The sequence below is a fragment of the Molothrus ater genome, chromosome 2 (assembly GCF_012460135.2).
Source record: "Molothrus ater isolate BHLD 08-10-18 breed brown headed cowbird chromosome 2, BPBGC_Mater_1.1, whole genome shotgun sequence".
Taxonomy (NCBI): domain Eukaryota; kingdom Metazoa; phylum Chordata; class Aves; order Passeriformes; family Icteridae; genus Molothrus; species Molothrus ater.
The window spans coordinates 64,425,781-64,450,218 of NC_050479.2; the positions used below are offsets into that span (position 1 = coordinate 64,425,781).

At 45.5% G+C, this 24,438-nt stretch overlaps 1 protein-coding gene across 1 annotated transcript in view; it reads left to right on the plus strand.

The window, feature by feature from the left end:
* Positions 1–5,659: 5,659 nt before the first annotated feature.
* Positions 5,660–24,438, plus strand: part of FOXO1 (forkhead box O1) — a 61,573-nt gene continuing 42,794 nt past the window's right edge. The window contains exon 1 of the mRNA XM_036379835.2: positions 5,660–6,455. Within this exon, the coding sequence (XP_036235728.1) occupies positions 5,850–6,455 (606 nt within the window). The 5' untranslated portion in view covers positions 5,660–5,849. The remainder of the gene's footprint in view (positions 6,456–24,438) is intronic.

Below are 24,438 nucleotides of genomic sequence, written 5' to 3' on the forward strand. Positions count from 1 at the left end.
TGTGGGAAATATTTTCTTCTGTTTAGCTTCTGTTTACAAACTGTGACAGCAGACTCTGGTTCCCAGTAACTTATGCCTCATTTGAGCTCATTCCGCGAATATGCTTTTGTCCAAATATTAAGAATCACGCTTAGAAGGAATTTGAGCTGCATTAATTGCACCAACCAGTAAAGTTGTCTTATTATTTCTTTTCTTTGATTGGAAAAGCATGCAAGTACTTCTGGCATAAGCGCTGGCATGAGAGAATTTAAAATTAAATTATGATTCCTTATAAAGTTGCCACTTAGAAATGGTTCCATGAAACTTTGCCCTCAAATCTTTTTTGTTTACATTTTTGCAGATATTGAGAACAAATGAGGTATGAACAACAACAAAGGAAACTGTTCAAAAACACACAGTAAATATTTATTGCAGCACTTCTTTTAAGCCAGGGTGGTCCAACATCAGCGGCCTTTAGATTTTGGTAGCCCAACACCCAGCAGCTCCATCTCCTAGCCTGGGAAGCACAACCCCACCTTTGTCCCACTTGACAAGTCCTTTTTACCCTTCCTCCTGGCAGCAGTGCCTGGCAAGCCCTCTGGCCACTCTCTGCCACCAAAGCTGCTACAGAGAAACTGGGGGAGGAAATTGTCTGTGTCTTGTGGCTGTCTGGTTTGAAGAGCCACTGTCAGTTGCTGTTGGTGAAGAAGAGGAAGAGGAGGAGGAGGAGAAGAAGGAGGGTGAGGAGAAGAAGGAGCAGGAGGATGCGGCCATGGCTGTGTGAACCACTCCTGCTCCCTGCAGCAGTCCATGGGGAGATGAAGGGTGAGGCGTTGGCTGTTTGGGCAGCTCTGCCATCACCAACCACAGCTCCCCATCTCCTCTGAAAAGAGGGGGTGGGCTGCCTGAAGGCCTTCTGGAGGCTGGAGTTGCACCACATTGTGCGAAGATCTGTCGGCTCTCAACTCTGAAGTATGTCCAGAAGGGTGGGCAAGCAGTGCAGTCAGCACGTGGCCCCAGTTCCAGCCACATGGATGTAAATCCAGAAGAGCCTTGCTGCCTCTATGGGAGCATTCAGGATTTTTCCCCATGTGTAGAAGGAGATGGACCTAAACCAAGATAACTTCAAATCCCTCACCAGCAAGAACCCTGACACCTCTGTGGTGTGAATTTTTTTATTTTAAGGACCTGGACCAAAGTTGGCCCCTGCCTATGCCTCACCCATGAGGTCCTCTGCACATCATGTGAATTCATAGTGGGCAGCTTTCCCCCCTGCAAAGAAGGACAAGCCATTTTGCCTTTGTTTTGCCATCTCTCTGCAGCACCTTGTTAGCCTGTGAGCCGTTGTGTGCACAGCCTTTTTCTCACTGTTGATGCAATGGCAGAGGGGTCAAAGATTGTGTATTTCCATGCACTATAAAGTGGGATGAGTGGGATTTGCTGGCCTAAAGTCAGCTGTCTGAAAGTGTGAACCACGTGGAGTAAGAGCCTGGCACCTCAATGTCCGATCAGCTCCACCATCTGGGGTGGTGAATCACCCATGGGAAGAACACATTTCTCCCCACTGACCACGGAGTGACCCTAAATGTGACACCCACCTCTCCCTGGGCCAGACAGACCCTGACTTGCCTGTGGGTGCTGCTGTCTGAGGTGGGAGGCAAAGGGCAGGTGGAAAGGGAGTGGGCTCACCAAGCTGTGGTGAGGGATCAGCAGATCTTTAAATTCCATCTGTGGTTTGTGCGGTCGGTGGGGAAAGATGCGCAGCCCCAGGAAATAACTCACAGCAGTAAAGCTCCTGCCATAAAATGCCGTGCAAGAGGGACTGCCTTTCTCCAGTGGCTCTGGAAGAAGTCTCAGACCCTTTGAACTCCCTTGGCAGGGCAGTGTGAATGCCTTGTTCAGCCAGGCTGTGCCCAAACCCTTCTGTGTGGGGCAGCCCTCAGCTGCCCTGGCTGGGAGGGGAGGTGGCTGAGGTGCCGTGCCAGCCTTCCGGTACCTTAGGCTGCTCAGAAACATGCACTGCAAATCATGGCCCCTCTGAGGCTCAGGGGAGGAAACTGAGGGTGCTGAACTTCCTCATTCTTCCTCAGAAAATAGGATTTCTCCCAGCTCTGGGTGAAAATAGGATTTCTCCCAGTTAAACTGGGTGTTTCACTGTTGCTTTTTATGCTGTAGAAACATTTGTACTCTCTCACTACGCACATACGTGTAGAAAAAAAGAGCTGTACATAGAGTACGAGTGCTTTCAACTTCATGTAATCTCCTGCTGAATTTGATCAAAACCTCAGAACGTGAGTTATACAGACAGTAGTAAAAAGACAGCACAGATCCTTTATTTTGGCTGCTTCAAACCCAGAATATGAATAGAAGGCTGTGCTTTATTTCAGTGATGATAAAAGGCAATCTTCAGGCCTTAAATGTGAAAAAAAATACAAGCTGATGCTAAGGTTGATAGGAGATATTGTATTGTAGAGGAGTAGAAAATGGGAGCAGGAGTAGGAGTAGAGAAATGAAAAGGTGGAGTGTAGGAGGAGGGTGGGAGTAGAAAATGAATTGTGGTGCATCCATCAGCATTTCAGCATTGTGGGAGATGAGATAAACCTAATGCTATCATTTGTAGATGCAGTAAAATTTCTTGTACTGAGCCATCACTGTGCTGAGCTGTTTGAGGAGCAGGAAGCTCCCCTCAGCAGCTGAATGGGTGGGTTTGTCCACATGACATTGCCTAAGGGTAGTCAGCAGTGCTGGAGTGCACTAGGAGAGCAGTGCAGACAGGGTTAGACACTTTCATTGGGCATGGCATGTGTTGCTTTGACTCTAAAGTCTGTTGATTCAATCCCCAAGTTCTTGACGGAGAGAATAAATTCTAAAAAGAAAAGTGGTAGATCACATGTGTGTGGACTGTGGCCCTACAGAAGAACTCACTCACCTGGGTGGCTCTGCCAAAGTCAGAGCAGACTACCCCAATTACTCATCCCAGGAAAGTGCACAGCATTGTCTCATTGGCCTTCATCCTTCCTCCAACCTTCAGCAGACCTTTTGGCATGCAATAGCCAAAATCTCTGCAGCTCAGCTCTGCCTGTTGCATTGTGAGTCACAGGGCCCCGCTTGCTGAGCAAACGTAGCATTTGGAAGGTTCTGGTATTATCTTTTCCACCTGCATGTCCCTCACATCTCACTGCAAACTGCTGTCTGCACTCTCTGTATGCACTGCTAACTTTTGAGCTGCAAGAACGTCAGTGACATGGGGCACAATGGTGGCAGAGCCCTGCCGAGAAGGTGAAGGGAGCGACAGAAATGTCATGTAGGGCCAAGGAAGGGGAATACAACCTCTATCCTGCAGAATGGCCTGAGCTGAACTACAAATACACCAGGGCTTCCTAAAATCCCTCAACAGTAGCTTTCTTCCCAGTTTTCACAGTTGGCATCTGACAAAGGGAAGCTTTCTTTTTTTCAACATCTGCATATACCAATTGAGTTCAGGGAATAGCATCCCTACTTTGGACAAAATAGAAGAGCAAGGACTGCAAGATTTAAAAAAACTCCTTAGAAGAAAGCCTGGGTAATAAATCCACTTCCTTTAGCAGGATGGGCGCCAATCTGGCTCTTAGACCCCCCTTTTATTTTTTTTCAGACACCAAGGAAAGAAAAAGAAAATGTTTCTGTGTTCTCAAGCACTTCTTTTGTTTTGGCTCCCATTTAAACACATCCATTCGCTGCGCGTCCCTGGCTGCGTCTCACCATTATATAACCTCTGCTTCTCCAAGGCAGGGTGCTCTCCCTTATTGCAGGGCAACTACTGCAGCCGAGTTGTGTAACACTGCCACATAAAGCTGTTCCAGGCTGAAACGTGGCATGCAAGTTATTAGGTTGAACTGGGACTACTTTACTTTCTTTTATTTTCTTTTTTTTTTTTTTTTCTTAAACTGGAAGAAAAAAAGCCTGAAAAAGAAAGGTGTTTTCTAAAATCCGTGGGCTAAACTATATAAATTTGTGGGTTGAATCCTTTAAAGGATTGACAAAACATAGAAATGACTTAAAAGCAAAGCAGGTCTGAAATCTGATGAGCAGCCAACCTATAATAAGGTAAAATCACCTTTGCCATTTGATAAAATGAACATGACAAAACCAGTGCTTTAAAATGTGATCAGTTACTCTGCACTTATGTATATTTTGCACAAACTGTATAGTGAGGTGTCACCACGTATCTTAAAAAGCGTTTTCATAATAGACAGTGTGAGTATCTAGATGTATGAGCTGACACTAAATTCCATACCATGGCCTAAATCCAGCCTTGTATTCTCTCCCCTTCATTATTGTTATTCATTTTCAGAAAATATTTTTATAGGAACAATGAACTGCATTTAAATAACATTAACACTTTCTGCCTTGATGCAGAGAGGAGGGGAGGGTAACAGGTTTTCTGGCTCAGCTTTGACAGTTACCCAGCTCGGGTGGTTCATTGACATGCAACGTCAAATGCCATGGCTGGTTGTGAATTTTGTGACTTGCGAAGCCATGTCTGAAGTATGTTTTTTAAAAGCACTCCTCCTACTGAAAACAAAACAGATTTTCTAAAATGCAGGGTTTGCCAGTTTGAGCAAGGTATTGAGTCATGTCTCATTCTTGGGATTATTTCCCTAGCTTAAGCAAATGTCCTCTTTTTAGATTTAAACAGAATAACACTTCTGTGTTAAGTCAAACATATATATATATATATGTGTGTGTGTGTGTGTGTGTGTGTGTGTATGTATGTATCTTTGTATGTTGATGGGCAGGGGAGGCAGAGGCGATGTGTCCTGTGACTGCTGCCTCATTGAAAGGGGAGAATACAAACCTTAATGAATTGAGTAGCCCTAGGGTTTGCCGGGAAAAATATAAAGTATGTTCAATAGTTGATTTAGGATGAAATCATCCCGTGCTCCGTGCACGCTCACGGAATAAAACACACGCTAACTGTATCAAAAACATGCTCAGCCGAAGGGGAGATTCATCACTTCGGGAGGTGCAGACACTTTTTGGCGAGGAGCCGGCCAGGGAAGGAGGAGGGCGGGGGGAGCGAGGCAGGGCAGCTGTCGCACCCCCGGTGCGGCGTGCGGGGCTGCCAGGGGCAGCCGGCGGCAGCAGCGCCCGCACGGAGCCGGCGCTGCCGGGATGCCGGTGGGAGCGGGGAGCCGCCCCCCGCTCCCGCAGCCGCCCCGCTGCAGCCGAGGGATGCTCCCGGCTCCCCGCTCATCCCCGGCACCGGGCCCGTCGATGCGGGAGGCAGGACCCCGCCGGCAGCGACTGAGGCAGAAACACTCGCGGGGGAATTTTGCGTGGCCACCCCCCCGCGGCTCGCCGTGCGAGCACTTACTGCCTTCGGGCAGCCCCGGCCGCGGGGGGCACCGCCGCCTGCCCGCTCGCCCCTTCTCTCCCCGCTGCGCCGCCGGGAAACAAAAACCACCCAGAAGCAGCACGGGGGGCACGGGCACCCTCCTGCCGGAGCAGCCCCGCGGCGGGAGGCGGGCGGCGGCGCGGCGCTGCCATTGGCGCGGCGGGGCCGTCCCTCCCCGCCGGGAGGAGGAGGAGGAGGAGGAGGGAGGCTGGAGGCGGGCCCGCGCGGGGCGGTCGCTCCAGTCGGTGCGCGCCGGGCGGCCGGGTCGCTGCTGTTGCAGTTGCCGCGGAGGGCAGGGATCAGGGAGCCGGGCAGGGGCAGGGTTTAGGGCGGCGGGGCCGGGAGGTCAGGCCGGAGGTCTAGGGCGGCGGGGCCAGGAGAGTTGGCGATCGCGCCGTCGGTGCCGCGCCGATCCGCGTCCGGAGCCTGCATGGGGCGGCGGCGCTGAGCCCAAGCCATCCCGCTCCCGCCGCGCTCCCGCCCCGGCCCCGCCATGGCCGAAGCACCGCAGCTGGTGGACATCGACCCCGACTTCGAGCCGCTGCCGCGGCCCCGCTCCTGCACCTGGCCTCTGCCGCGGCCGGAGTTCAACCCCCCCAGCTCGGCCACTTCTAGCCCGGCACCGTCGTGCGGCGGGCAGCCCGATGGGGCGGCCGGAGCCGCGGCCGGGGCCGGGGCCGCCGCCTCGGGAGCGCTGAGCGCCGACTTCATCAGCAACCTCAGCCTGCTAGAGGAGAGCGAGGACTTCGCGCCGCTGCCCCCCGCCGCCGCCCCGCCGGAGGCTGCCGCCTGCCGCTGCGGGGACTTCCCGGCGCCCGAGGCCGGCTGCCGCCTCCACCCGCCGGGACCGCCGCCGGTGCCTCCGGTGCCCCCGCCTGTGGCCGGTCTGTCACCGGGCCCCGTGCCCGGACAGCCCCGCAAGAGCAGCTCGTCGCGGCGCAACGCGTGGGGCAACCTGTCCTACGCAGACCTCATCACCAAGGCCATTGAGAGCTCCCCCGAGAAGCGGCTCACCCTCTCCCAGATCTACGAGTGGATGGTCAAGAGCGTCCCCTATTTCAAGGATAAGGGCGACAGCAACAGCTCGGCCGGCTGGAAGGTAAGCGGCGGGTGGTGGGGGACGCCCCGTCGGAGGGGGGTCCCGGGAGGCTCCGCCGCCCCCGGGCACAGCCGCGGCGCTGCAGGCGGCTGGGCACGCCGCCCTCCCCGGCTGCACGATGCCCGCTGCGCAGCCTGCAGTGCTCCGGCTCCGCGCTTTCAGTTTGACCTCACATTTCTACTTTTTTTCACCTTTCCAAAGGGAGAACTCCTGAGGGAGAAAAGCGTTCCAGCCCTCCCGCTAGAACGCGGGCGCTGGGACGCTGGAGGGACCGGGGCCGCCCCCCCGCTCTCCGCCTCCCCCAGCCCTGCCCCGCCGAAAGCAAAAGTTCACGCGGTGTCACGGCGCCGTCCCCGGGCAAAGCCGGCAGGAGCGGCGCCGCCTCCTGCTGCCCGGGGGCGGCCGGGGGGGCCCGGGGAGAGCCCCCGTGTGCCAGGGGTGCCGCGGCAGCTCCGGCGCTGCCCAGCCCCGGGACGCGGCCGGTCCGTGCCGCCGTCCGCCCTGGCGCTGCAGGGCTTTGCCGTCGGGCGGTGGAGCGGGGACAGAGGCAAACAGGGATGGGGGAAGAGCGGCGGCAGAACAAGAGTTGCAGAAATACCGTGTGTTTAATGAGTAAGCCGCAGTATTTGACCTGATGGCTTTGTTAAACTTGAGTTGCGGGAGCGCTTTTCTTGTGTTACGTGGTGGGACGGAGCTCCCTCCTTCCCTCTCTCCCGCAGCGCAGTCCCTGCCGTCTGAGCGGAGCGCTGGGAGCAACCTGTTGGGATTTGTGCTCAGCCCCGCGCCGGCCGGCGCCGCGGCCGGTGCTGCCCGCATCCCACGGTGGGATCTCCGAGGGACCCGCTCGCCAGGTTCCGCGGGACCCTCGGGCACCGGCTGCCCCCCGGACAGCTGCGGGGCGAGCCAGCGAAGCTGCGCTTGGGGCTGTGCGGCCCCGGTGGCAGCGCCAGGCGCATGGTACCCTCCAGCTTTGCCTCCCCGTGGGTGATAAAGGCTTAGCGCTGCTGCCAGTGAATCCTCCCTCTCCGGGGCTTCCGTCGAGAAAGTGTCACCCACCCGTGTCCCCGTGCGCGGCGGAGGCAGCGCCGAGTTTTGTGACACTGTTGCGTTGGGAGCCTTGTCAGGACGAGCTTGTGCCGTCTGCGTACGGGCAGAGCCTCCTCCGCCCTGCGAGGGATTAAATGATGGCAGAAAATTTATGTGTGAGGTGCGAGCACCTAGCACGGCATCAGCGCACTCTGGTGTGTTCGGGACTTAGTTCCACTTAGGGCCAATCAAGCTCTCTGCTTCACTTTCTAGTATTTGTATTATCTATCTCTTTTTTTAAAAAAGTGTCAACTCAAATCCTGCATTTATGTATTTTTAATTGCGCCACTAGGAATGTTTGTTACATCGGCTTTTCGTAAATTTCTATTTTTTAGAAGTAAGCTTTTCGTAAATTTCTAGTTTTTAGCAGTAAGTTTCCTGCTAAGGAAATGCAGATTAATCTGTAATTCAGTTTTAGCTGAAAGTTTTTAGGGCTTTTGAAAGTAGTTTGTTAGTTTCTATTGATGTGTTTGACTAAAAAATTTAAAGGATAATTGTCTGAAGACATCTGTCATGAAAAACTTTAATAGGAGTGAAGTGATTGATAGTTGACAGCTTTTAAATAAGGTAACTTGTCACTTGAAAGTGCTGCTTTTTTTTCCAGTGGTATTTTAGTCTCCTTAAGTGCCTTTTCAGAATTGAGTAGAAGAGAACTAAAAGCCAAACAAACCAAAATAAAACCAAATAGCTCCCAAGTTCAGGCGAGCAAGTAAGAAACACTGATAGCTGTGTAACTTACTCGGCGCTTCCTATTTTATTGCTGCTTGTCCCGTGGTGCTCCAGCAGGGAAGAAGTCTCACACACCTCCCTCTAACAGATTGAGCACATCCTATGCCCACATACCTCTGCTGTGACAGGGAAAGCTGCTCCTGGTAGGATTTTTGGCTGCAGTACCCTCTGGTAGAGTGCGGTATATAGCCTGCCACTGCTGGTGGGTAAATACACATGGGCTCTCCTTCTACAGTTAAATAGTCACCGTGTTATGCATGGGACACGTGTTGCCCCCATCCCTTTGGCTGCATAACTGCCAGGCTGCTCTGAAAGTTGCATGCTTGCAGGTTTTACCACTTAAGCCAAGGAAATGCAGAGTTTCTTAAGCACACTTTCAAGTTGAGTTACCAGCAGCCACTGGGTGTCAACTCTGTAACTGGCCTGGCTGAGGCGTGCAGCTCGTTTGCCTTGTTTATCACCAATTCTCCACGGCTCAGCGTGACCGAGGATTACTTTTATGTTTTTCCACTTTGGGAGCCGTTGGTTTGCCCGTGGTCTGGGGACCTGCTGTAGGCGTGGGGCTGGGAGCGGAGCCTGACTCAGCCGAGGCCCTGCAGAGGAGGAGCATCGCTCCAGAGATGAGCACAGATTAGCGACTGACTTTTCTGCTGACAGAGGGAGCGCGGGTTCGCCTCAGAGCCTGGCACTGACCGAGGGCTGGGAGTACATTGTGCACTGCTGACGCAGGCTGGGAAATGGGGGGTGGTTTTTTTTCCCCCCTTAAGTAAAACTTCGAGATGCTTTGTCTTGTTGGGGTTTGAGTGTCTGTGAGTGCACTAAAGCACCTTTCAAATTCTTCACAAAGTGTATGAACACACAAGAACCGAAAAAGAATGTGCACTTTCTGCATAGAGGCAAGGTGGTGTTTCTCAGGCAGAAGTTGGAGGCTGACTGCTCTAGTGCTTGTGAATATGTACTGCCCCGATTTAATACATGATGTCCAGCTTCTTCTCAGTTTTTCACTGAGGAAAGTTCAGAGGTGTCAACATTATCTGGTAGCAGCTCAAAACAGCATCTAGGCTCTTCTGAATAAAAACATTAAAATAAAAATGCCTTTTTAAATAAGGGGGTATAAGCCAAAATAATATATTAACATAAAATTATCAGTAACATAAAATTATTTAAGTAGGTAAATTGTTCTCCATTATACATACACAGTAGTTTATTCCCGATTTTCTTGTCATAAACTCTGCTTTATAAACAAATCCCTGTTGAGCTCTAAGGAAGCAAAGTCTTCATGGGGTGGCTGCCTTGAATGAAGCACTTGGGATGTGCTCTGCCAGACTTGCTGCATTGTTGGTTGTGAATGTGTGCTGATAGTGACCTGTGTTGCTCAGAGAAAGCGAAGCAAGAACAAGATCTGCTGCAAAGATAACAAAGAAATTGTTGTGAAAGTTACATGGAAGAAGGAGACTTTTCTCCTAGTGTAGTACTTGAGTAAAAGCAACATTATGCCTTGCCTGTGAGAGTGGAAGACACAAGGCTTAAAACAGAAGAGGCAAGAATTCTACTGCAGCTTAGATAACTATTTTTTGACACAAATATGATAGCTTTTTGGCTAATCATCATACATAAAATATAAAAAAAATCTCTGTGATGTGCATATTTCATGTCTTTGCTTTATGGCAAGTGTTGAGATTTATTGTAAAGGAGCTGTCGCAGTTAAGCTTCCTTGAATGGTCTCATCCCTTCAGTCTGCTTTTGAAAATGGGTTCAAATAAAACCCTGTAATGTTTTTGAACAGGAAACATGGAATTTTGGTTCGCTCATCTGGAGGTGGTTGTGTTCTTGATTTTTCTTGGTGGCAAGTGTTAAGGTCCCACAGGCACATACACCTTCTTGACTTCTAGTCCCAAGGGAGCTTGTTCACCTAAATTCATTTGCTGCCATTGTTGAAGGAATGAGGATAGATATCTAGCTGCAGAGGGATGAATGGTTGTAAGCCTGAAAGCCTGAGGACCAAACAGGCATGGGACAGGTGCTTTGGGTGGCCTTATCATAGGAGCTCTCTACGGTCAGCACTATTCTGTAGTGATTTGGTCCCCATGCAAAATGAATTCTGGGTTGTTCTGGTTCTGTCGTATTTGGTTTGTAAATCACAGGGAGTAAAAAATATTAGAAAGACTGAAAAATCAAGAATAAATTTCACTGAATTTTTTCAAAGCTTTTGAACCTAGATCAGCAAACAGTTTAAATTGTTGACATTTAGATGATTTATTTAAATTGAGTACATAGAATCATAGAGTCACAGAATAGTTTGGATTGGAAGGGAGCTTAAAGATCATTTTTGTGAGGTTTTTCTTATGATTTTTTTTTTGTGGGAAAAATCACAATTGAAGATTGCCTTTAACTCAGGCTGTGTATTCCCTCAGTACTGTGGGCTTTTACCTCTGTCCCTTAAGATGCTTCCCCAGGTGATCTGTGGCCCCCCCCAGCGTGATGTTCATTAATTGAGCACACACAGGCAAATGCAGGTAGAGGTGTGTATGTTTGGCTTTCTGTTTGTGGATTCTGTCAAGGTCAATGCTATACAGTCACACCTTTTACAATACATGTGGCAAATAGCCTCAAGAGCTGGCAGCTGCAGTTGGGTCTGCTCTGCCATGACACCTGGCCTCAGCCCACCCTGTTGTGAGAAAACTCTTTGGTGTCTCGCATACCTGCTCACTGCCACTGCAGTGCCTCGTGTAGCAGCTTATTGTCTGTCAGTCCCCAGCTTGCATTTTGCTTAGTTCCAGGTGTGAAAGTTCAGCTTAATTTTTGCAAGTGCAAGGTGCTCTCCTCACCTGTGTCTGAATAACTCCTGGCTGAGTGGTGTCAGTGCTTTTGAGCTTCCCATCAGGGCCTTGAATAATGCTTTAATTTTCTCTTAATTTTCTTTGCCTGTTTTCTGTTTGCTGTGGTATCTGTTCAGTTACTTGTATGATTATAGGTAAGACTAAACACCAAAGTGAAATGTGTGAGTGGTTTTGTGTAGTGACATAATGAACTAAATTTTCCTTAAGTGCCTTTAAAGAACTTCAATACAAAGACAAAGTAACAGCTCTCTGCCACTGTATTTTTTATGACACCCTCAGCTGCTTCCTTATTATCATTATTTTTGTATCACATGGTTTTACAAGTAGTTGGTGAAATTGTTTGGGGAACTGGAGCCTTTGCTGCTCGTGATGGAAAGGGGAAGCAGTGTGGTGCAAGGAGATAAAGATTTTTAGGTGAGGTATGTGAGGTTGTTTTCTTTTTCTCTTTTTCCTTATTTCTTTTTAATCAAATAGGCAATACTTTTGGTGGTTGGGTTTTTCAGTAAGGCACCAGGAATTGTGTAGTCCTGAGATGTCTGCTCATATCTTTTTGGTTTCCAAAGCATGATGCTGCCTAAATACGCGCGTCTCTGTTTACTCAACTGGTGAATCATTTTGTAAAATAAGTGCTTGGCTTCTGGAATAAAAATGCAGATATATTTTGCAGCCACAGATTTGTGAAATATGTAGGGTTGTGGCTACAGAAATTCAATTCTCAGCCCCTTCTGTTTTGGGAAGAAATTCATATATGAAACAAGGATTTCTGATGGAAATGATTTTAAAACCTTGAGTAATGAATAATAAACTAAGTGAAGATAACCTGAAATACAGTTTACTGTTTTCCTCTTTCAGAAATATGTAAAAGATGGATATATTTACTTCATTGTCAACTCTTGTGAGAAAGGAACTTCAAATTTGCTGGTGCTGGCTGCAGATACTTATAGTTAAGCATATGGTAGTGCATACTAATATTTTAATGAATTTTGTAGCATTTTGTTTGTCAGTCTGGTTGCTAAAATGGGTTTTAAATATTGGGGAAACACTGCTCTTGGTGATGATAGGTTGTGCTTTAGAAATTAAGTGCATTGGAAAGAGTCACATTTTGAAGAACAGCATTTCTGCTGCTCCATAGTGAGCTTCAGCATGAGTTGAATTGATCTGTGAAGATAAGTGCTATTCATGTTTAAGTATTATTTCTAAATATACTTAGTAAACGTTAATCATGTGTGTTTATCAAACAGAGGTGCATCATTCCTGCACTGTCATTTGTGATATGCAGATGTCTTAAGTGAGCAGTGCAGCATCATGAGGTTTCTTGGTAGGTCTCCATTCCTAACGGAGGAGGGATAAAAAGAATTAAGGTACTTTTACAGGATTGGTTATCATCTTCTAAGATCTTCATTAAGCCTCATTCTTGCTCTAGATTTTGATAGTGGACGCTGGTCTTTACTAGATTGCTTAAAATGATGCCTAAAGAGGCACGTGTTAAGTTTTGAAACACTTCTGTAATGAATGGTGAAGGCTTAGCAATGCTTTGGTTTGTGGTAGATGGGACCAGAAGTGGCTCTACCTTTATAAATGTAGTCACTCAAAACCTCCTGGGACTCTGACAGCTTCTGCATCAGACAGAGATTAGGAATTACTGGAGGAGTGGAGGGTAGCACTCAGTTTGCTCAGATGACTTACTGAGCTGTTAAAGGCACCTTGCATCAGTATCAATGATCTAGTTCTGTTTGAACATATGTCTTATTCTAGAGTTGATTAAACTTAAAGGTACACATCGTCTTTTGTTCTAGTCTTAGAAACCTAGTTTTTGGGAATTCTGAGAATCCATGCAGTTGGAAGTGTGTTCAGTTCTGTTGCTGCTTCAAGAGAGCGTGCCAGGGATGGCTGTGATTGCATTTCTAAGCAGCCTGTGTTTCTCCAAGTGCTTTGCTGGTGTGTCCAATGTAGGCTCATGTTGATGTGAGAATGTGGGACTCCTTTATAGCTTTTTCAGGGCTATTGCTATGTAGGTCTGTGGGGTGTAGCTTCTGGGGCCTGGCACATGTGTAGTTGAGAGAATGTGCTGGGAACATGGTCTCTGAAATAGTTTATATTCAGACTTAAATTTGGACTGAGTACCAGAAACGTGCTTGCAAGTAGAGGTGCCCTTAACCATAATACTTGCTACTAAATTATATCTTCTGTCTGTGCTCTGTAATATGTGAGAATTCTTATTTTATTAGCATCTTAATTTTTTTTTTGGTTTTTCTTTCTCAGAGGCCACTTAGTGCCAGGCCTCTGTGGTGCTTCTGCACCATGATGTAAAATGATGAAGCTGGGAGGGCTCTGCTTCTTGCATGTTGGTGTCTCTCTTTAGAAAATTTTAGAAATGCCCCTCCTTTAATTTAGCTGCTACCAGAATGAAATTTCATCACATACAGAAATCAGGAAATGAAACCCTTTTTTAATGAAATAAGTGGTGTGCATATGTGTAGGAGTGATGCGTGTGAGCAGCCTTTGTGCTGTCCATGGAAACTGGGGTTCTGGAGAAAGTTGAAAGTGCATAAGGCTGCTTTAGTGCTGCAGTGCTTTGTGCCTCCCAGGATTTGTTTATATGTGACCTGTTCAAATTTACACAGCAGAGAAGGTCTTTGCACTTTTTTGGAAGGGGAACTCTGGAGCACTAGAGTATAGCCATTAATTTTTCCCTTCCTGAATAAGGGGTATACACATAATTCAGAATGTGGACTCTAACTGTCAATTTACTGTTGGCAGTCTCACTTGTAATGGCAAGGTGGCAACTTCTTCAGTTTTCTTGTGCTTAACTCCAGAAACTGCGACGTGGGTGGGGTTTCACTTACCCATCACTGACTTTTCAAACTGTGCAGTTAGATAAGACTGAAGCAACTTGCTATAAATGTGGTGACTTGTTAAACCGCATTTATTGTGCAAATGAGCTTACATCCTGCAAGATCAGCAGAAATGCTTGGTGTTTGCTTGGATGGAAATTAATTAAAATTTGGCGACTGAAATTAAAGGAATAGATTTGTTGCCCATTGTGTTATATGAATCTGCCTTTCAGTTCCCACAGTTGGAATTAGCACAGTTGCAAATGTTTTTTGGCATATGTGAGTTCTAAGTCAGTGCTAAGTTCTGGCATCCGTAGCCTTCTTAGATTTTTACTGCCCTTTAATATGTGTTAAATATATGTGAAGTCGCTAATGGCAGTGAGGATACTAGCAATCCAAAAATACACTGTTGTGGTGGTGGTGGTGTAGGCTCATTTGCTTGTAGCTTGCATTTGCTTAAAACTGATATGAGTTAATCTGCTAATTTGATTGTAATTGTTAGAATTAAAAAAAAAGGTACCGGTGCCATACATATCTTGGATATATATCCAGATTTGAATTTTGATTGCCAAAAGCATACTTACAGACTGAGATCTTTAGTGTTTGCCAACTAAATTATATCTTATAGCAATGCTTTGCAATATATAGAAACTCCTAATTAGATATTCAAAAAATGAAGATGCTGTTATTCAGACATGCTTCATAGCAGGCCTCCGCAGTTCTACCCTGTCAGGATGTGAAAGGATTGTGCTCTGTGCTCCTGCTCACTGTTAAACGTGTTGATTTCTCTTTCCAAAAATACGCTCCTCAAATCTGAACCTTCAGATTAAATGTAATTATTTGCCAGCCCCCAACCCCTTCTCCCAGAAAACCTGGCTCTCTGAAGGCATGCTGGTGGTGCTCTGGGGCAAGAGAGATTATATGTGCTGTTGTTGTCTACACGTGGGAAAGTGCAGTACGCAGGTGTAATTCAGGCCTGTTTGGTTGGACCCTCTCTTTCCTCGCCCCTTGGCTCTGTTCCCCTGCAGGACTGCGCTGCCAGGCTCCAGTGTCCCAGCACTGTGGGGCTGAGGGCTGCTCCCAGTGCCCCTGGCTGTGGGTACGGGTGTGGGGAGGTGTGAGCACAGGGCTGCGTGGGAGAGCCTGGAGCCTGGCTTTGCCCCAGTGCTGGCAGGGTGCTGCTGTGCGCATTTCAGGGAGTGTTCCAGCCGTGACCGGGCAGCTGCCTGGCGCAGGAGCAGAGCCCACCGGCGCAGTCCTGCCAAAATGCTTTGTCTGCCCCTGTGTGGGTACTCTGCTGCTTACTGCTCAGGTGTGCAGAGAGGTCAGGGAAAGGAATCCTCTCTCCTCTTTGCAGTTCCCAGGGAAGTCTGCAGTGATTCACTGAGTAGATTTGTCACTACTTAGATCAGTTAAGGTACGTCCCTTGGCATCTCCAGAGGATACCATGCTGCTGCCTTTGCTCCTCAGTAAGATCTTTCAATGTCTCTGCAGGTGCAGGTGAGGGAAGAAATGCTTGTGCTAACTTGGAAGATTTAAACTGAAAGAGATAAGTGAGATAACATTTAGATCAGATAACTGGGAAGAAATTTTGTACTGTGAGGATGGTGAGGCACTGGCACAGTTTGCCAAGAGAAGTCGTGGGTGCCCCATCCTTGGAAGTGTTCAAGGCCAGGGACTTTGAGCGACATGGTCGAGTGGAAAGTGTCCCTGCCTGTGGTGGTGGGGTTGGAACCTGATTATTTTGAAGGTCCCTTCCAACCCAAACCATTTTATGAATCTATGAGATGTTGTTTCAAGGTATATAATGTTTATTGATTAGATTAATTATTTTTACTACTAATTTTTTTTAGATTGATTATTACTACTACTGATATTTTTAAATTATGTGGTGTTAAAGGAGGTTAAGTTACCAGAATCGGGTCAGGCTTAGATATTTGCAGTTGCTGCTATACTTGTCCTGCTTCACCCCTGCTTCTTTGAGATGAGCTGATGGATCTGCAGCTCAAACCAGAAGCTATTTGAAATTCAGGATGAGGATGCAGCCTCATGTGTGATCTAATCAAATTGTAGTACATAAGTTAAACATAAATAAAAATGCTCTACACACTTCTATGTAGCTAGACATATTTAGATTTTGATTAATATCTAGAAATCTATAGTGGAGAAGAACAAAAAAAACCCCACAACTTTTTCTTTTTTTTTTCCCTATGTGAAAACCCAGAGTGGCTGCATGTTTAACTTAGAGCAGCTTTAATTTTTCATAGTTTTTATGGTATCTTGGCCCTGGCATCATTGGGATGGTATTAAGGCAGACCTGGAAGGCAGTTCAGTGTTTTAAATGCTTGGAAACCTCAGAGATGGATGGAGAGGGCTGAACCAGGAGCTTTCTCTTTTGGCTTAAATTGGGGGAGTAATTTTATTGCCTTTTTCTCCTTTTTCCTTGATCAATATGTGCAGCCTCCGAGTAAAGCTATGGTGTCAGGTTTTTATGGCTGAGAGCTTACCTTTGTGGCAAGAGCTGAGCATCTCTCCTGAGCTTGTGTGAGTGTATATTCTGGCTGGTGGGCTTTTAATGCTGATCTAATGTCTGGTCCCCAGTAGTGTTTGTGTTTTGTGCCCTCCTTATGCAGAAATGTACTAAATTCACTCAATGCTGCCTTGAAATACAAACAAGGACAGGAGTTTAAAGCAGTATTTTTAAGTACAGCCTGTTGCAATTGATTTTGGGAAAAATCAAGAGATGCTATCTTAATGCAGACTTCTCTATGCTTGTTAGGAACTTGAGTCACTCTTGAATAATCCAGTTTGTACAGTCTATGAAAACCTGATACTGCACTCTTGCTGATTTCTTCTTTACAGTTCTGTGGCAATGACATAGTCATAAGCATTTAAAGGAGAAACCATAATCTTCCCTGCTTGCAGCCCAAGCCAACGCTAGTCATCCCCTGATGCTATGAAGTCATTCTTTGCTTTGAGGTTTCCAACTAAAACTCTGTTCCAAATGTCTGCTCTAGTGAGCAGTAGAGGCATTAGGGATGGAGTCCTGCTGCCCTCCCCACTACCAGTGACCTCTCTTCAGACCATCCTCCTGTGGCCAAGGAGACCACTCCTGCAAAATCAACATTTTCCCTTGACAGCAATCCCTCCTTCCCACTTCTGGAGTGCTGGAACAGAAGATGTAAATGAATTTGCAATGATTGCACAACCTGGTTATGCAACGAGGCTGACGTGGTAGCGTATACATATGTAGAAAGTGCCTTTTTGAAGATACTACATTGAGCACAGTTTCACCACCTTCTCCCCAAGGATGAGGGTAACTGCATTACTGGCTTCACCTGGTTAACCTGCATATATAACACACACCAAATACTCAGCTTCTCTTGACTGAGGATTATTGTTGATGGAGCAAAAAAGTCAGTTCTTGTGGACTGTTTATTTGGGAAGGAATTTTTTAGCTTGGGGCACAGAACCGGGACAATTAGACTACTTGGGCCTGGGGCAGTGGGCTGCACTGTAGTGAGTTTTTTACTGTCAGCATAATCTGAACCACCTAAGAACGTGTTTCATTTCTTATTTTCAACTAAGTGATGGTGTTTCACTTGGAGGCATCCTGTGGTAGTCCAGGAGGTCACTGAGCGAGTGCTCAGCATTGCTTACATCTGGCAACCCAATTCCTTGCTTTCCTATACTTTTTAATTTCTCTGGAAGAAGACATGCTGCACTGCTGACTCCTGTCTTTTATGTGAAGCAGGGGGACTCGTGGCATGGTGCTTTTCCTGCATTTTTGAGTCAGGCTGCTTGGTAAGGCTGCCCTAACGCTGAATGTGATGCAGGCATTCATTTTGTCACTTCCCTGGCAAGTTACTCTGTGTGCCATGTGGGCTGATGGGTGTAATTACTGATATCTTGGGGCAAGGACAGACTTCCTGAGGTCCCTTCTTCTGTGTTTTCCACTGAGCAGATCTGCATTCAGCTACTGGGCATGTGGAAAGTTGTTCTTCCAGCTAAGATGTGCAGTCTCTAAGAAGCTGAATCTCTCCCATCTCACCCGAAGTAGCTGAGGCCATTGTTAATGTGATGTCCTGTCACTCTTGGCCTGACTGTGGCTGCTACATTTTTACTCAGGTGTGGGAAAATAAACCTTTTTGTGTCCCAGTTGCTTCTCTTCTGCAATAATTCCTTGTAGGTAGAACAAGTAAGTGATGTTATCTTCATGTGTAGTGCTTCTTGCTGATTGAAAGGAAAATTCTGCAAACTAAGCAAGTAGACTGACCTGACGACTCCTCATGACAACTGCTTACTTTTAGTTAACATTCAGTATATTTTTATCCTAGTTTACTCCTTAGAGGCTAATAGAGTGCTGCTAGAGTAATTTTCAGATGAATCATGCCATCTGCCATGCATACTTTGCTGTTTCAGCAGTAGGGGAGGAGAGGGAATACATACATACAGTGGTTTGAAACAGTATGTTTGTATTCTCTGTAAAACTCATTTAAGTGTCAGAGGTTTTTTTCTTGGTTTTTTTTTTTTGATTTTTTGGTTGTGTGGGTTTTTTTTTTTTTTGTTTTGTTTTTTTTTGGTTTTTTTTTTGTTTTTTTTTTCCCTACCAGGCTTTCTATATTTCTTGCTTTGGCTATGAGTTTAACATTGGGCTCTAGCACTGATACTGATCTGTTGGGTGCTCTCTGCTAAACTTTGCAGAAGCACTCTGGACATGATCTGAATTGCTAGTGAGTTAATGTGGAGCATTGCAAAGTCCTTCTCTGAAAACACAGCTTAAATGTTGAGCATTTGGGTTGCCAAACTGGACCAGCTGGAATTTGCACCCCTCTTAAAATAAAAGATAATAATATAAAATCTGTAGAGCAGTAGAACTGGGGGGTTTAGCCTGAGAGTTTGGAAGGAAAGATTGCTTGTGGAATGAGTTCTGTATGGCTCGTGTTCAAGATTTCTTCTGTAGGAGCTGTCCTGAGCCAGTGGAGGATTGTCCCAGTTTGCACATTCTCACAGGCAGCTGTCCTACCTGTGAGAATGTGCAAACTGGTGCTTGAAACGAAAAGTTCATAACCACATTGGATGTGTCACTGTGTTCTGTGTTGTGTTTTGTCCAGAAGCAATTATTTGGGACACTAGCCAATCTGTTAGTAAGGTTCATGGGTTTGGGTTTGGAGAGGGCTGGGATCATAATCTCGAGGAGTTTGTGTGTCAACTCTATTCCATCTTTGAGAACCAGGCTGTGATATTAGATAATGCTTTAACTATTACCAGGCAGAGTAAATTCTTCTGTTCTAATATGTTAAAAATCTTCCCTTGCTGGCAGTCCCAAAGATCTTATTTTCTCATGAAATGATTTGGCTGATGAACCATTTGCAAAGTACGAATAGATTGCGTGCTTTGTTCATGTCTTTAAGCTTTTTCCAACAGTTTCAACTCATGTGCTTGGTATTAGTGCCCTGACAACTGTATTTAAAGAAACTGAGAGCAGAATATTGAAATGTGGAGCAATTAAACTGTTTTCTTCCCTTTTCAAACATTTCACCCCCGCTCCTCAAGGGAATGATACGTCTGGTAAACTCCTCTTAATTATGTGAGGTCAGTTGAAGGCTTGAGCAATAGCATGCTCTCTTTTTCAGGCAAGAAAGACAATTTTAAAATGCCAGGAATCAAAAGCAAGGACTGCTTGCCAATGGAGAGGAGTTGTTGCACCAGATATCGAGCTGACATGCAAGCAGATCTCTGCTACCCTTAGATGAGGATTAGTTTATGCCCTGAAGCAAACAGATTATTAACTCTTGTAATTTTATTTTAGTATGTTTAACAACAGATACTGTTGCTTATAAAACCCATTTAATCCTTTTTTAATCACTGCTAGTCATTTTTCCAACAGTTATCCTGCAGGCATGGGTTCCAATGGTTAGTTATTTATTGAGCAAAACATAGTGAATATCTGTTTGCCCATATACTTAAGTCATTCTTGAATGCCTTGGATTCAAGTTTAAAATAAAAAAGGAAAAGAAAAAGAAAAAAGGTTGGGCCTCTACTTCTGTTGTCTTCCTTCCATCTTTAATCCCCAACTCTTCAAATACCTGCAGCATCCCTTTCTTTTGCTCTTAGTATGCTCTCTGCCACATCCTTAATTTCCCTTCAGTTTTCCCTGGCCCCTGTGCTGCTGATGTGAAACACCAGCAGATAATCCCAGCAGATTTTTATTAGCTTGGGCTTTCCTCTGCACCTCAAGGCATTTATTGATAAATTGCAGCTTTGTATTATGGGATGTATAAACAGAAGCATGTGACTGCCCTCTGTGTTGGATTTGAGAACATAGGGAATAGGGGTGGTGGTGGTGGCCTGATGATGCTCTTCAAGGAGGCAGTGCCTTTTCTTAGAGCCATGGGAAAAAGACTGGCAAACTTTCAGGTGTGCAGGAAGCTCTTCCTGTGTGAAATAAAAGCTGTCAACATCAAAAACTGTATGGTTGAGAAGAAATAGTTCCATTTTCAAAGATGATGAGAGCAAGAACATCATTGGCAGGTGTAGAGCAGGGGCACCAGGAGGGTAGGAGCCTGAATGGCTCTCCTAAGTGAGAGCGATGAAAGCTGTTGGAGTTTAGGGAGGTTGGTAGAAGCAGAGGAAAAGAAAAACCTGCATAGTTACTGGTATAATTGCTTATCTTTTACCCATGTTTCCTGTCTACTCCTGGGACAAGAGCTGGTATTTCCTGTACTTTCCATTGCCAGCTAGCTGCCATGCTGTGCTGTGTAGGTGCTGCAGCCTGTCCTTCAGTAACCAGCCTGGAATGAAAGTGCACCAAACCTCTTAATTATCAAGTTATCAAGTTATCATCCAGGGTGAGACAGAGGTAAGAAATAACTGACACCAAAAATCTTACCAGGTTAGGCATCTTTAGCTAGGCATGATGTGTGAAAGTACCAGCACCTGCTGGATGCATGGCATACAACTCCCCCAGAAAGTGGGATGGAAAACCTCAAGCCTTTTCAAGTTTGTTTCTCAGTACTGAGATCTTTCAGCATCTTGCAAAGATCAGTCCTCTCTATGCCAGCCACTGGGATGCAATGTAGCAGTGCTGCCTTGTGAGGGTAATTTTGTGTTCTGTCTAATGCGTGTCTGAAATGAGGGTGCGTGCCATAGAAACACAGAATTGTTCAGCTGGAAAAGACCTTTACGAATCTGTGTAGAAGCCACTTCCCAGCACAGCGTGAAAGGTTACGAGCGAGAAGGAGACAGTGGTAACATTTATGTGTTTCAGACTGTAGGAGCTTTGTCTTTTGGCTTTGATTAAGCCAGTGAAAGTATTTTTTCCTCTAACATTGGGAGATCTGCTATTGCAAGCAATTTTGCCATCGGGGCCGGATGGCATAAAGTGAATACCTGACTGACTTGAAATAATATGATTAGTCTGTCTTTTGCTGGAGGAATCCCTTGCTCAGGCTTATCCCAGGGATAAATGAATCATGCAGAGCAGAAGCTGAAATTGCCAATAAAGGCTTTAAGTTTGTTGCTGGTAAGTGACTGTTAAATTACCTTTGCTGTAGGATATGTGCCTTTTCCTAGAAATGTCTTGAACATGGACTGAATTATACTGAAATATTGAACCTTCCAAATTTAAGGAAAAAACCTAGAGGCTGGAATGCTTTTATAGTCAGAAACTTCTGACCAGGTTTATTGCTAATGCTGATGACTTGCTTGAGTACCACTTATACTAAATTTTGTTACATGAGGAAGAGAAATAGAGTAGCAAAGAATATCTCTACTTAATATTACCTCTCCTCATTAACACCTGTTTTCCTCTGCCATGTAAATCCTGTGTTAATGTTCACACAGGCAACACCAGTAAGAAAAATAGAGCTTGCTTATTGTTTAAGGTTTTACTTCATCTTGTACTGGTAACCTAAAGGTCAGGTGTGTAACTGCTGATGCAAACCAGTTGTGAGAGAGTCCAGTAAGGTTCTGAAGTTTCCCTGCAGCAGCAAAGCTTCCCTGGCTGATTAGCTGGTGTGGAAAGCACAGTCTTCTTCTGAAATTGTGTGAGGTTTCCTGCAGGTTCCTTCCTACCTCAGAGGAACCTTTATTCAAGCCTGGTGGTTCCTATCCATTTGTTGACTTTTGTGATTCAAAGAACCTGTTGATGTTGCAGGGAAAGCCCTTGGGTAGCTGTATAAGGGAAAGAAGATAGAGATGAAGAGGGTTACATAGTGTGCTTTTAGCTTAGAAGGCTGGTCTGTATGGGATTGGTAGTTGGTGGAGAGGAATAGGTTCCTGTTCTAAGTGTTCACAAGGAAAAACTTCATCAGTTCACAAGGAATAACTTCATCAGGCACAGTAATTCCTGAGAAAGGAGGCAGCCCTTGTGACCTTCCATAGAGGTCTTTTTAGACTCAAATTATTAGTTTAGGGGAGAGGCCAAGGACAGCTTCAAGTGTTGACAAAATAACCTCATCAAATTCAGGCCTGTAGTTCCAAGTGCATGGAACTAAGATGATAATCTTGGACCATGTTGTTTCTACCTCATGTGAAGACTTCGCATTTTGACTCCACAGGGGACTGGCCCAATTTGCCATGTTTTCCAGACACTGAGAGTTCAGGAACCTCTGAGGTTTTTTCTGTACAGGCTATAGTTTGGCCAAGTGATTTGGAAACCAAGATCTGAGTATCTTCTTGCCCATACCACAGTGGCCGCTAAAGGACTGGAAAAAAGGTTCTGTAAGAAGGAGTAAAACAAGCAAGTATTTTCAAGTCTGTAGAGAAATCACAGATTTCAGTTGTGGTAGTAACTACCTGCTCCTCCAAGGAGTTAGAAAGGTGACAGCCATACATGGGTTTAGCCCACACCTAACTCCCTGCCCTCCAGCGCTGGGAAGTCTTAACTCTGGTCTCCTAAATACTGAGCACAACCACACAATTTACACACAGAAGAGGTATCTCTTTTCAGATAAACAGCATGACTTCCATGTATGTGCAGTCCAAGAGGATTGTCACCCTTTTCCCTTTTGAAAAAGACCAGGGGTACTCAGCAGTGTGATGTGTCTGAGTTGCATATGATGAGATATGTTCTTTGAGCCAGAGATGGCCATGACATCCATCAGTCAGGGGGCTTGCCCCCTCCCAGGACAGATGTAGGGCATGTCTGAACTACAAGTTGTTCTGTGCTTTCTAGAAAGTCTGCAAAGGCTGCATGGTCTTCATATAGGAACAAAAGCTGTAACATGCTGGTAAGCTCAGCGGGTTGCAGAGAAATTTTCTTGTCTTTGGAAACAGTAGAGTTTTGAAAATCAAAGCAAACAAATTGTTTTGGTTGTGGTGTTTGTAAGAAAAGGCAAGAGAGGAAATGAGAAAGTCTTTGAAATGTGAGTTAAATCGCGAGTACAATGAGTTGTTGTGTTTTTATGGTTTTTTTCTCTGTAAAATCCTACTTTCTGTCATTGAGGCTTAGTTAGGAAAGTTTTACTTTCTAAAGAGAAGACAATATGTGTCACAAAGAAAAGGAATATCTTTAAGGTATGAAATCTCCAACGTAATGGAAGGGTTTGTTATGGAGAAAAACTGCAACCGTAAGACCTTATAGGGTTTCCTATCAGTTAAAAAAAACAATCTTTACCTGGAAGCATGAACTGTTCATTAACATTGTAAATACAGATGAGAATAAAAGAAAAAGATACAAAATTAAATGAGTGTCAAAAACAAGCTGCAATTAATAAGGAAGATAACGTGCTATGAGTTGTACGTTAGGAAGTAAATATACCCATTCAAAAAATTAATAAAAAGAGTTAAAGGAAGAGCTTGTGTAATACAAACCTTGTGTGCTTTGTCCAACTTTGCTGTTCAGTGCAAGGTATGACAACTATCTGCAAATCTTGTCTTTAGACAAATAGATTCTTTTCTGTGATTTTTGGGTCAGAAGGACGAAATTTTTTCTCTCTTACTGATGTAGGATAGAAAAGAGCAGACTTTTGCTTTCTAAAGCACTGCTGTATAATGTCATGGAACAGATCTGTTCACATCACAAGCCAAAACAGAAATGCAATTAAAGGAAAAAAGTCCAGAGGCTTAAAATGAACCATTCTTCCTGCATTTTAAAGGGTTGTAGTCCAAAGGGTGAAAGGGATTAATAAATCTAAATTTATCTGGGGGATATATATAAATCCCAATTTCTTGCCATTCCAAATGCTGAGGTTTTGTTCTTCTTTGTAGTGTTGTCATTGAAGTTGTTTTGATTTGTAACACTTCCTTGCAGTGTACCTCTCATGTGAGATGTGGCCCAAAAAATATGGAAACTTTGCTCAGTTTAGAAAAAACCCTTAATGAGTCACAAGGCAATAATGAGTCCAGCTCATCACTGGAATATTCATTATTATGGATCTCATAAAACATTATTTAAAAAAAAAGGTTCAGTTCAAGAGTTAAGTAACCATGCTTGGGACTGCCATTTTCTTCCTGGTGGGTAGCAGCTTGCTGGCCAGTCCAAGCTCTTTT